General features: G+C 35.6%; 1 protein-coding gene across 1 annotated transcript in view; it reads right to left on the bottom strand.

Annotated features, from left to right (window-relative positions):
* Positions 1-3,014: 3,014 nt before the first annotated feature.
* LOC137838626 (uncharacterized) overlaps positions 3,015-12,763 on the bottom strand; it is a 31,939-nt gene continuing 22,190 nt past the window's right edge. The window contains exon 3 of the mRNA XM_068647866.1: positions 3,015-3,930. Coding sequence (XP_068503967.1) covers positions 3,015-3,930 — 916 coding nt within the window. The remainder of the gene's footprint in view (positions 3,931-12,763) is intronic.

A 12,763-nucleotide genomic window follows, 5' to 3' on the forward strand; every position in this document is an offset into this window, starting at 1 on the left:
GTGTCGAAGTGCAATCGGCCGCTAGGGCGCCCTTTGTCCTTCTTTGCAGGTATCCACTGATTGCTAAAGGGAAGGTGTCCCTAGCTGACGGGCAAGGTTGCGCGCGAAGACGTCCCAGGGCAACCGGCCGGAACAAGTACACATGAACCGATTAGAATGATATAAGGAAGCATTTGCACCAATTAAAATGATGAACAACTCATTACAACCGATTAGAATCACACAATAGCAACATTCAACTTAACAAAAATCAAGAACAAAGAACAAGACATGTTTAGAGTTTGATATGGAAAGGAAATGGAAGAAGAAGATGAAAAGTTGGAAAGACTTATGTAGTTGACGCCAAGGGAAGGGTTCACGCCACTTAGTAGGTGAATGGCTCCAAGATGAGTGAGGAATGCCGCCACTTGATAGCTCCCAAAGACTCACAAGATAAGACTAGGAGAAGGAGAACAAATCTCACAAAACTCTCTCTCAGTTTGAGAAGAGTAACTTTACTTCAATTTCAATCTAATGTGTCTTAACAAGAACCAAGCTCCTCTTTATATAGAAATAGAGGGCCGGTCATTTCAAAAGGCAAAAGTGAGAAAGAGCAAGTGAAAAGGCATTTTAGAAAATGCCGCCCAATAAGTCACATACTTCATGGAAAGTGTGACTTTTGGTATTACTTCTAATAAGTCCTATACTCCTTTTCATACTTCATTTTTATGTTCTATTTTAAATCTATTCTAAAGAAATTACAAATGTTTAAGAACACTAATAGGAAGAACTTCAAATGTTTTGGTCCTTGACCATTCCTCCTATTGATGGCATCTTTATTTGTTTGTTGAGATGATCCTTCAAGTTTACCATCCTTGGTTATCTTCATGTATTTTTGGGTCAGATCACTTCAATAGGGAGAACATCACACAAGACCTCATCCTTATTTGCCAATGGAAAAGGCTATGAGGACTTGTTTACTTACTATGATCTCCCCTTCTTCAATTAGCCATTGAAGCTTATAGGGATTGGCAAGAGAGATAGTAGACAAGCCAAGTTTATCTACTACTCTTGTGCTAGCCACATTGGCACAACTACCCTCATCCACTATTAAAGAACACAACTTATCATTGATGAGACATCTAGTATGAAAAATATTTTCTCTTTGACTTTCATCAAAGGGTTTCAAAACTTGTCCTAACATTCGTCTCACCACCAATAAGTTGCCTTCAAAAGTAATCTCACTCTCATTTTCACTTGAGGATCTAGAGGTATTGGGAGACTTAGAGTGTTGGGAACTATGATCACTAACAACTACCCCTTCATGCACCATCATGTTTCGTTTAAAAGGACAATTAGAAGCAATGTGACCATAGCCTAAACATTTAAAGCATTTTCTATTTGAAGTTTAAGTTGGAGATTCAGGATTAGAAGGTGAAGGTTTAGACTCTCTAGTTTTGTAAGTGGACTCTTTAAAATTTGAAGAAGTTTTGTTTTTGTTTTTCCAAGAAGAGTGGTAAAAGCCATCATTGTGAGATTTTTTAAAAGAAGTTTCCTTTGAAAGTTGGGATTCTACCTTGATGGCAAGGTCAACCAATTTTTCTAAAGAAGAATATTCATACAATTCTACCACGTCTTGGATATCTCTTCTTAAGCCACTTACAAACCTAGCCATCTTTGACTCTTCACTTTCATGCATATCAATCTTAATCAACATCGTTTCAAGCTCTTTAAAATATGAATCCACACTTAGTGTGCCTTGCTGAAACCTTTGGAGTTTCAACAAAAGGTCTTTCCTATAGTGTGGAGGCACAAATTTAGCGCGCATGCATTCTTTTAAATCCTCCCAAGAAACCACGGTTGGTCTCTTGTTTAGCCCAATGTCCATGAGAGTTTTGTGCCACCATTGCATGGCATAGACCATAAATTCTAAGGAGGCTAACCTAACATTATGGTCATTTTGGACCTCATGTACATTAAAAATTTGTTCTACTTTAGCCTCTCATCCTAAATACACATTAGGATCACCTTCTCCACTAAAACTAGGCAATTTTACATAAGGTAGAAAAGGCTTTGTGATGGCATTAAGCTCTTCTCTTTTGTGAATTTTGGGTGGTTTGCGGAAGCTTAGTGGTTTGCTGATGGAACAAGGCCTTCCTAGGAAGTGTGGGTGTCTTGAAGGTGCATGAAGAGAGTGAGATTAGGGAGGTTCGGCCAGCCCCTTTGAAGGTGTAAGGATTAAAGACTAAAACCTAGATTCTAGGCAAGGAGTAAGGTATGGCTCAAGTTTGGCAGCATAACAATACTCAATTTAATCTTACAAAATGAGAGCCAAGCACCTCAATTTATAGTGTTTATAGGGCTATAAATTCAAAAGAAAGTGGAGGGAAATTCAAATGAATTCCCTCCAAAAGTGGAGCCTAAATGAGCACATGGGGAGAGGTGTGTCTAGTTTGTATGCTTACCCCCTGCATGGGCTTTCTAGACCGGCCTTGGTAAATTTAGAGGTTTTTTTAGAAACTCTAAGTTTACCTAGGTTGGTGTTTTAGGTGCCAAAATTCATTCTAAGAAAAATTACAAATAAATTTCCTATGCTAATTTTGACAAGAAATTAAAGTCTACTCTACACTAGAGTTTATGGCATTTGAACATGTAAAAGAACGTCTTCTTGGATCCTCTTGGCCATAACTCTAGGGTTGGCCCAATTCTACCCTTTGGTGGGCTTGCATGTGGGCTTGTGCTTGGGCCTCTTCCATCATCCCCTCCCTCTTGAAAAGGATTTGTCCTCAAATCCAATGCTTCTTCTTCTTCAATGTTAGGGGGATGAATGTGGTTGGATGGTGTCCATCATCTCCTCCTTCTTGAGAAGATCTATCCTCAGATCTACAGGGTCGTTCTCGAATAGCAGCCTCTTGCTTTGACAACTATGCTCGTCCTCCCGAATCAAACGTCCATCTATGGGAATCATCAAACAAAGCAAATGAGTTAGTTTGAGCAGTTGTTTAAAAATCAATTGTATGAAGTTGCCATTCTTTTTATTTTTCTATTGGCAACTTTTTACGATATTTCTTTAGGGAGGAGTTCATATTTTTGTTTTCTTTCAAAAGCTCAAGAGTTTGATCAACTCCAAAAAGACTTATGAATCCTCCTTCATGTGACTCATTCACAAGGAATTTTCTATGTGTTATTTGGGGTATGCAAAGTTTTTCTTCTTTAAATACGTTCCCCTCATAAACATAAAACCCTCCATGTGCTCTATGTTGATACTTAGCAAAAGTGGTTGCAAAATCTTGATAAAGTTTAGGTATGTTATCAAATCCAAGAATTTGGGCTCTAAGTTTTAAAAATAAGGCATGTTTCCTTGATAGAGCGTCCACCACAATATTTGTTTTGTCCTTCTTGTATTTGATAACATATGGAACTTGCTCAAGAAATCCCATCCACTTTGCATGTATTTTTAACTTGTGTTGACTCTTTAAAGATTTTAAAGACTCATGCAGGGCCCTCACAAGTGTATAGAGCTCTTTGTTATAGATGGGGTAGTTGAGGGTTGCACCATGAAGTTTTTCAATAAAATATGCAATTGGGTGCCCACCTTGCAAAAACCCAACACCTATTCCTACTCCCAATGCATCACACTCTAGCTCAAAAGTTTTTACAAAGTTTGGTAAAGCTAGAATAGGTGCATTGGTGAGTTGAGCTTTCAACCTTTGAAAGGCTTGCTCATGCTTCTCCATCCAACAAAATCGAGTGTCTTTCTTCACTAACTCATTGAGTGGTGAAGCTAGACTTGAGAAGTTAGGATCAATTCTCCTATAATAACTTGCTAGACCATGACAACTCCTAACATCTCCTACATTTTTTTGTGTTGGCCATTCTTGGATGGCTTTGATTTTCTCGGGGTCAACATGTTCCCCGTTTTTGTTAGCTATAAAACCCAAAGACACTACACTATCAACATAGAAGGTACATTTATCAATATTAGCAAACAAACTATTAGTCCTAAACATTAAGAAAACTTTCCTAAGGTGGCTTAGGTAATCATAAACTACTATATATTTACCTAGGCACTCCTCTTTTAAGGGTTCTTTTTTGACTATATTTGTAAGGGATGTTGTAAGATATTCCTTATTCTTTCTAGATTCACACAATCCCTCACTTGGCTTTTCTATTTCTATCATCACCTTTTTTCTCTTTTCTTTCTCTTCTCTAGCTTTCCTTTCGTCTTCCTCTTTTGATCTTTTCTCTTGCATCTTTCTTTCCTTCCTTACTTTATGGGAAGCAAACAATTGTTCTACCCTCATTTCCCAATTTAGGCAAGCTTCTATATTTTCTTTCCCATGGAAATGGGGTAGGTCTACCCTAACCTCTCTTGGGCTTTCTTGCTCTATCCTTCTATTCCTTCTAGGGGGTGGTTGATAATATTCATTTATTCTAAGACTTTCCTCCCCAAGATAATCATGATTTTTAGAGCTAGATGCATGAGAATGTATTTTTTTTTATTTTTGAGAATTCTCATCCTTTGCTTTAGTCAATACTTTAGTTTTGGCCTCATTCTCCAATTGTTGATATGAAATTAATTGAACATCCTTGGAAAGTTGTTTTAAAAGAGATTTCAAGGATTTCACATCACTTTTAAGAGATTTAGAGGAGTGAGAAGACATGACTAAAACTTTGTGTATAGAAATGCTTTACATTAAGAAAGATGAGGAAAGCTAATGAAGGTAGTTTTCCAGGTAAGAGAGGTGAGTCACAATGGACTACTTAAATACCAAGTCTTGCCTTAGCCAAAAACTATCCCTCAAAATCTTCACACAAATCTTTCTTTAGGTAAATCACTTAAAACACAATGAGGATGGGAAAATCAAATTTTATGCAACAAAAACAATGCAAGCTATCTCTAACAACTAAAGCAATTTATCAAAGCTTTAAACAAGGTTAAGCAAAAGAAATTAAGCGAAACTAAACAAAAGCAATTGGCGTAGGTTAAAGCAATTAACAAAGGCTAAACTAGAAAGCTTAAACTAATCGTTCCTAGGTGAGGCTTCTTAGACACTTTGAGCCTTTGAAGACACACTTACCGCCTAATTGCGTGATTGATCCACTAATTAAAAAGAGTGAAATGTAATTACAATTCAAGAAATGCAAAGAAATTAAATTGCACAAATGAAAGTTCAGCAAGGCACTCTTTTGACTTGTTGTTACTCTTCTTGGTTGTGCCCTTCAAGGTGTATGGTGTATTTTGGTTTTGTGTTTGTTGCTGCCCCTTGCCTTGATCCTCTTTGAATTAGGGAATTAAATTCTTCAATACAGTACCTATTAAGTAAAGCTAGACTCTCCTCAAGTCAAATCCCACTCAACAAGCACCAATTGATATTTATCCACCGACAATTTTAGAGGTCAAGAAAAGAAAGCAAGAAACAATTAAAATTTAAAAACAGCACCACTACAATTGGATTTAATAATGTGACACAACTAGAAGGAGTTCAGAATGAATTGGACAAGCAAATAAAAATAGGCACTCAAATAATGGATGGCACACAAAAGGAACCTAAAGATTGGCACTAGAATTGATTTAAAAACCGAAACAGCACCACTGAAAATGTTGTGGTCCAGAAAGCGTGACTTAAATGATTTATGTTGAGCTGGCTATTTTGTATTTGTTTCTGAAAATTTAAACACAATCAATTCATTTTCTCAACAAAATTTTGGGCTTTGGTTTCACTCCAATCACATGTGCCAATTAATTATGATAATTTTTCCAAAAACAGTGTCCAATTATCGTCAGGTATAGTGCCAGAATGCACACTTCTTTTGTATGATTTATCTTTTTTTTCTATTTCGTTTTTTCAACTTATTCTTTTTTTTTTCTTTTTGTGATAACACCTAAAAATATTGAAATCCAGAGGCTCATAATTTTCTTGTGACGTATTTAATTTTCATAAAGCAAAACAGCCAAAACAGATTTGTGAAAACAGAGGATTCTGAAATCTGAAATCAAAACAGAAAGATATACTTCAAAAACACAATGAAATAAATGTGATGGAATTTGTGTGGATCTAGCACAAAAATATGAACTCAAACTAAAAATAAAAATGCACCAAAGGATCAAATCAAAACACAATTCAGATTAAGCACTCAACTCAAAACAAGAAACAAATAAATCAAGAAAAGTACTACTAAGATTTGTTGACAATTTTTGGAATCACATGACTTGACAAAACTTATAGATTCAGAAAATAAAATGACTCAAACATATTAATATGAACCGAATAGAATTTCAATCAAGACTCAAGCAACCTAAAAAATCAAAAACAGCAACACAATGTATCAAGAATCCTACACAAAATTGAAATAAGATGCTCAAGCACAATTTGAACAAAAACTACCGATTGAAATGAATAGAGAAGAATTCAAATCATATTAAAAACATAAAACAAAAAGACAAGATGAACACAAGATAAACAAGCTGGAAATAAGAAGAACTCAAGCAAAAAAATGAAAAGAGATACTTATCTCTTGAAGACCATAGCTCTAGATACCAAATAATAGCATTGAGCTCTTCTCTTTTGTGAATTTTGGGTGGTTTGCGGAAGCTTAGTGGTTTGTTGATGGAACAAGGCCTTCCTAGGAAGTGTGGGTGCCTTGAAGGTGCATGAAGAGTGTGAGATTAGGGAGGTTCGGCCAGCCCCTTTGAAGGTGTAAGGATTAAAGACTAAAACCTAGATTCTAGGCAAGGAGTAAGGTATGGCTCAAGTTTGGCAGCATAACAATACTCAATTTAATCTTACAAAATGAGAGCCAAGCACCTCAATTTATAGTGTTTAGAGGGCTGGAAATTCAAAAGAAAGTGGAGGGAAATTCAAATGAATTCCCTCCCAAAAGTGGAGCCTAAATGAGCACATGGGGAGGGGTGTGTCTAGTTTGAATGCTTACCCCCTCCATGGGCTTTCTAGACCGGCCTTGGTAAATTTAGAGGTTGTTTTAGAAACTCTAACTTTACCTAGGTTGGTGTTTTAGGTGCCAAAATTAATTCTAAGAAAAATTACAAATAAAGTTCCTATGCTAATTTTGACAAGAAATTAAAGTCTACTCTACACTAGAGTTTATGGCATTTGAACATGTAAAAGAACGTCTTCTTGGATCCTCTTGGCCATAACTCTAGGGTTGGCCCAATTCTACTCTTTGGTGGGCTTGCATGTGGGCTTGTGCTTGGGCCTCTTCCATCACTTTGCCACATTTTGGCGCCTATCTTCATATTGGTGCCTCCTCCATTCGACTTCTTCTTCATATCCTTGATAATTTTGAGAATTTCTTGAATTCTATCTACGATGGTGCCTCCTTTGTCTTTGTGGTTTTTCATTCATCATTTCCAATCTTTAGAATCTTTCCTCCATTTGTCTCATTTCTTCCTTTTTTTGTGCAATGATTCTTTTAGCTTCCTTCAATTCTCCAATTAGAAAAGCTTTTTGAGGAGAATGAGGTTTAGATGATTCACCACTAGAAAGATTATCCATATTATCGAAAAACACAAAACACAATGAACAAACAATTAGAGAAAAAAAGTTAGATAGATAAAATGCTCACGGAAAAATGAAGAAAAGGAAAGAAGCACTCAAAGAAAAATTTTCTTTCCTTAACCGAGGTTTCTCTTGTGAATTGGATAACTCTCTAGTGAAAGATGCCAAACAACACTTGCTCAAAGTCAAATCACCATAAAACTTTAGGGAAGAAGAAAAGACAATCAAGAAAAGTGTAAAACAGGAAAGGCTAAACCAAAGTTAGAAAAGAGATACGACAAAACTTGGAATAGAAGACAATCAAGAAAAGCACAAAAGAAGACTCAATGAACCTTACTAAACTTTTAGCTATGAAACTTTTTGATATGGAAAATTGCTAAAGCAAAAGGATACACAATTCCACAAAGTAGAAAACTATTTGTCAATCAAGTTGAATCCATGGATGTGAAAATGAATTTCTAAACCAAATGATAAGCAAGATGCCTTTTCAAACAAATACTCCACTGTTTTTTATATATAAATGTTTGAAACGTCACTGTTTTGTAATTCTTTTATAAGAAAACAATACCGTTTTGCGTCTTTGAATACAATAGCTTGCTGCTTTTTTTTTCCTAATTGCATCATGCAAAATATCAAGAACATTCAATTTCACAAAAAAAAATATTGGTGGATTCAAGATAATTGAACACTTGATGTTCTTGCCGGTTGACTCGATTGCCTTCGTACTTCTAACGACGATCACACACCCAATTCTCTCTGCCTTCGTTCGTGCTTTCCCTCAATCAAACACCCTGAACCTGCAAACACAAAGGGGCGCCCTAGAGGACGTTTGCACTCCGACGCTCAAGTCAATACTGGGGCAAAGAAACAGAAATGTGTATCTCAACTCTCGTCTCAAGAACCGTGTAAAAACTGCGTAAAACTTGCATACCTTATGAGGTTTATTACTACCCTTTATATAGTCTAGGGTTTCTGCTTTTTCCGCTACCCGCATTAGGGTTTCTAGGGGTATAGCTTAGTTTCGCTATCACCCAATCTTAGAGCAACCTAGCGCGTAAGGCTCCCTTACTGGAGTGCTACCTCTGATGGAATGACCACCTAGGTACCAACTTGTGCCCCTAATCTCTGGGGCCATCCGTCCTGGGCGTGCCCTAGCTGTTCACGTGCCATGCATGCAGCCTACCCCTGGAACGCAACCCTAATGGGCCTTAACGTTTCAGGTGGTTCTTACTTGTGTCGCACCTGAATGCGCTATTCACACCAGACGCACAGACCCCTTGTGATCTAGGCTTCCCCCTACTGATAACTGGCGTGTTGTCTGGTACCCACCTCTCGTGGCCCAGCTCTATTGTTTGAGTCACCGAGGCCTGATGTCACATCGCCTCACTCTGTTGTCGAGGACATATCAAAACACCCTGGTGATCGACGTCTGACCACTTATCAGCACCCTGACGTGTGCCGCTTGCAAGGCACGGGCCCATGCTGCTTATGGGACCCAGCTTACGTGGCCCACCATTACTAGCAGTCAACGACGTTCGAGGACTGGTTTTATATGTGCAAAATGGTGCGGAAGCCATGGATGTAAATGTGCAAGATACTCCTAGGAGCTATGGTGATCTTGAAGCTGCATGAAGTGTATGGAATTAGGGAGGTTCGGCCAGCCCTATGGTAGGTGATGAAGGTGAATATTAGATCCTAGAAACTAGGAAAAGCAAAGTATGGCACAATGTTGGCAGCATAACTTTACTCTCATTAATCTTGCAAATACATGAGCCAAGCCCTCTTATTTATAGTGTTTAGAGGGCTGGAAATTCAAAAGAAAGTGGAGGGAAATTCAAATGAGAAGCATTTGAATTTGGAGCCAATTCCTAGTCACAAGGAAAGTGTGACTTGGTTTCTATTTTTGGCACCTCCTAAATCTATACCTACACCTTCTTTTTATGTCACATGGAAGGTGTGACTTAGCTTTATACATTTGCACCTCTTATACTTATATCTACACCTCCCTTTATGTTCTACTAAAAATACTCAAAAGTAATTACAAAAGAAAGACATCCAATGATGCTTAGTTTGCCCATATCTTCTATTTGTTGGGCTTGAGTTGAAGCTTGAACTTGTATTTGGGCTTGGGCTTGGGCTTTTTCTACCATGGGCTTGGGCCTCTTCCATCATCCCCTCCCTCTTGAAAAGGATTTGTCCTCAAATCCAATGCTTCTTCCTCATCATCATTATGTGGATGTATGTGGCTGGATGGTTTCCATCATCCCCTCCTTCTTGAGAGGATCTGTCCTCAGATCTACAATTTTGATCTCGAACAACAACCTTATTCCTATTTTGAAAACTAGGCTCGTCCTCCAGGATCAAATGTCCATCTCTGTGAGTCATCAAACAAATCAAATGTGTTAGTTTGAGCAGTTGTGTAAATATTAATTTTAGGAAGTTGCCATTCTTTTTGTTTTTCTATTGCTTTTGGCAACTTGTCATAATATTTCTCTATTTGTTGTTGTATTTGTTCTTGAATCCTCTCATGCATTTTCTTAAAAAAATCATCTTTTGTAACTCCTTCCTTACGCACAAAGGTATGTGGATTAGGAAGGGGTAATAAATCTAAAGGAGAAAGAGGGTTAAGTCCATATACAACTTCAAATGGGAAAATATTGGTAGTTTTGTGAACTACGCTATGGTATGTATCCTCATCTCTAGAGTTGTGTTTGTCCTTTATGATTATTTTAGGCATAGTAGAAAGAGCTAGATTTTCAAATGCATTTTGACCATGCTTTTGAGGATGATAAGAATTTAAAGTGTACAACTTAGTTGCAAGTTTTCCCAAGAGAATCCTCAAATCATGGTTTGCGAAATTTGGAACTCTATCCAACACTATGCTTGAAGATAAACCATGAGGATGTATCACTTTTAAATTTTAAACTTTTGAATTTTAAATTTTGAATTATGGAGTATTTTGTAAACATAATTCAATTTTTTTTCATATTTAGTTTTAAAAACTAATATTTTGTCAACATAATTCAAAATTGCAGTTAGAGAGCAGTGAGTTATTCAACCAAACATTTTCCTTCAAACCCTAGTTTTCTCCCTTTCTTCTTCAATAGTTCAGAAAAACCACTTACACCATCCAAGAAAATCTCTCTCTGCAACGTCATTTAAGAAGTGAACCAGTTTTCCCAAAAGTGTAACTGTGTAATGATGCACGAAAGAAGAAGAAGAAGAAAGTTTCATGCTTTCAACAAGAAAAAGTCTTTCAATCTTTTAAGGTATGCACAATATCTTCTTCCCTTTACCAAACTTCTTTGTTACACTTTTTATGGTATATGTTATTTATTATTATATTTTTGTCTCTCATTTCTCCTATTCTTTTCTTTACAAAATTTGTTCTTTCGTTTATTCGTGCACCTTTTTTTCCTCTCTTTTTCTTTCTCCCTAGGTGTGTGTTTTCGTGTTAATATTATGCGAGTACACACCTTTTTCACTTTTAAAATTTAAAATTATTAATTATTCTTTTAAAATGGGTGATTTTATTACTCTTTGTATTTTCTTTTAAATCTTCGTTTGTTCAAAATCTATAAACGTTGATTAATTGTTGGATCCGAACAAGGATAAAGAAAAGAAACATGTAAAAAAAAAGAGTAAAGTGAAATTGTTTAAATTTAGAATAAAAACGTAAAAATTAAAAAGAATATATATATTTATTTGTAATGAATATTTTTATTTACATGGAATTACTTTAACTATGAAGTTTATCTATATCTTCTTCTTCTTCTATATTCTATATCTTCTATATATGAAGCGATTCCCCTCTTAAATTACATTTTATTTTATTCAAATTTTATCCTTGTAATTATATTTTATTTTCTTATTTTAGGCTTTAGGGAAGGTGATATTTATCATTTTGTGACTTCTTTATTTTTTTATCTAAATTTTTGAATTTTAAATTTTGAATGATGAAGTAAATGTAAACATAATTCAAAATGTTGTTCATATTTATTTTTAAAAACTAATATTTTGTTAGAATAATTCAAAAAAGTAGTTAGGGAGCAGTGAGTTATTCGACCAAACATTTTCCATTTGTTTCTCCAAGCTACAAGAAGTTTAGGAATTCATAATAAGCTTGCAAAGAAATTTTTTATTTTTTCATCATCGTATGTATAAATACATATGCTGATGAAAAAATAAAAAATTTCTTTACAAGTTTATTGTGATTTCCCAATCTTCTTGTAGCTTGTAGAAACAAGTTGTGGGATTTTGTGTTCAAACTACACGTGTTATGGCTATTGCTACAACAATAAGTCTAGGAAATGGAAATCTACAAAGGATGTGGATGTGGGGGTTGTTTATATAATAAAATAAGACATGGCAACGCACGGTACTATTGTAATTTTTTTTTTCTCAATAGTTATTTAGGCCTCAGGCCCAATACCTTAGCATAAAGCAATTGCTTACTACACCATTCCGGATAAATTGCTTTTGGATGTGTATATTAATTACATATAGCCAGCTTACAGAGTTAAACTCTACTCTTCAATGCATTAAAATTTCTTTAAGGTCAACAGGCTTTGGGTAAGGAGAGCTTTTTGATTTTAGAATTCTGGACAGGAGCAGTCCTGTGTGAAAGGGAGTTTGTTACCTTTGAAGACATGGTTACAATGTGAAAGGGAGTTTGTTCCCTTTGAAGGCATTCTTTTGTAACAGTGAAACAATAATAAACAAGAATATTCAATGATTTGTTTGTGTCTTTCTGCCATTTTCTTGGGATCCTAACAATCTTCCTCTATATTTCTTCAAGTGGTAGCACAATTGGTTCAAATAAAAGAACTTAATAGTTATAGAGCTGAGAGTAAATTATACCCTACGTAGAGAAAATTTATCCTCAAAAGTACCTCCACAAATTAGAAGTAAACACTGCATATATAATATCAATCCAATGTGTAATTCTTGAATTACAAAAACACCAGAAGAATAAGGAGGTAAAGGCTAATTGTCATTATCCAAGGCAATAATAAATAAAAGAGAAAAGGAAAAGCACAAGTTAGTTTGTTCCCTTATTATAACTTCAATAATCACACAAAGTCACCACCAAAAATAATAATAATTTCTTAAAAGGATGATACACAGATTTCTCTTCAGCGTCTTGAAAGATGAACCAAATAATATATTCAACTTTCAACTTCTAATGGATCAATGACCAGGACCAAAACAAACAATGGGCCTAAAGATATACTATTTATATATATATATATAATTATTTTTAT

Source organism: Phaseolus vulgaris, chromosome 4, assembly GCF_000499845.2.
Source record: "Phaseolus vulgaris cultivar G19833 chromosome 4, P. vulgaris v2.0, whole genome shotgun sequence".
NCBI classification, from domain to species: Eukaryota; Viridiplantae; Streptophyta; class Magnoliopsida; order Fabales; family Fabaceae; genus Phaseolus; species Phaseolus vulgaris.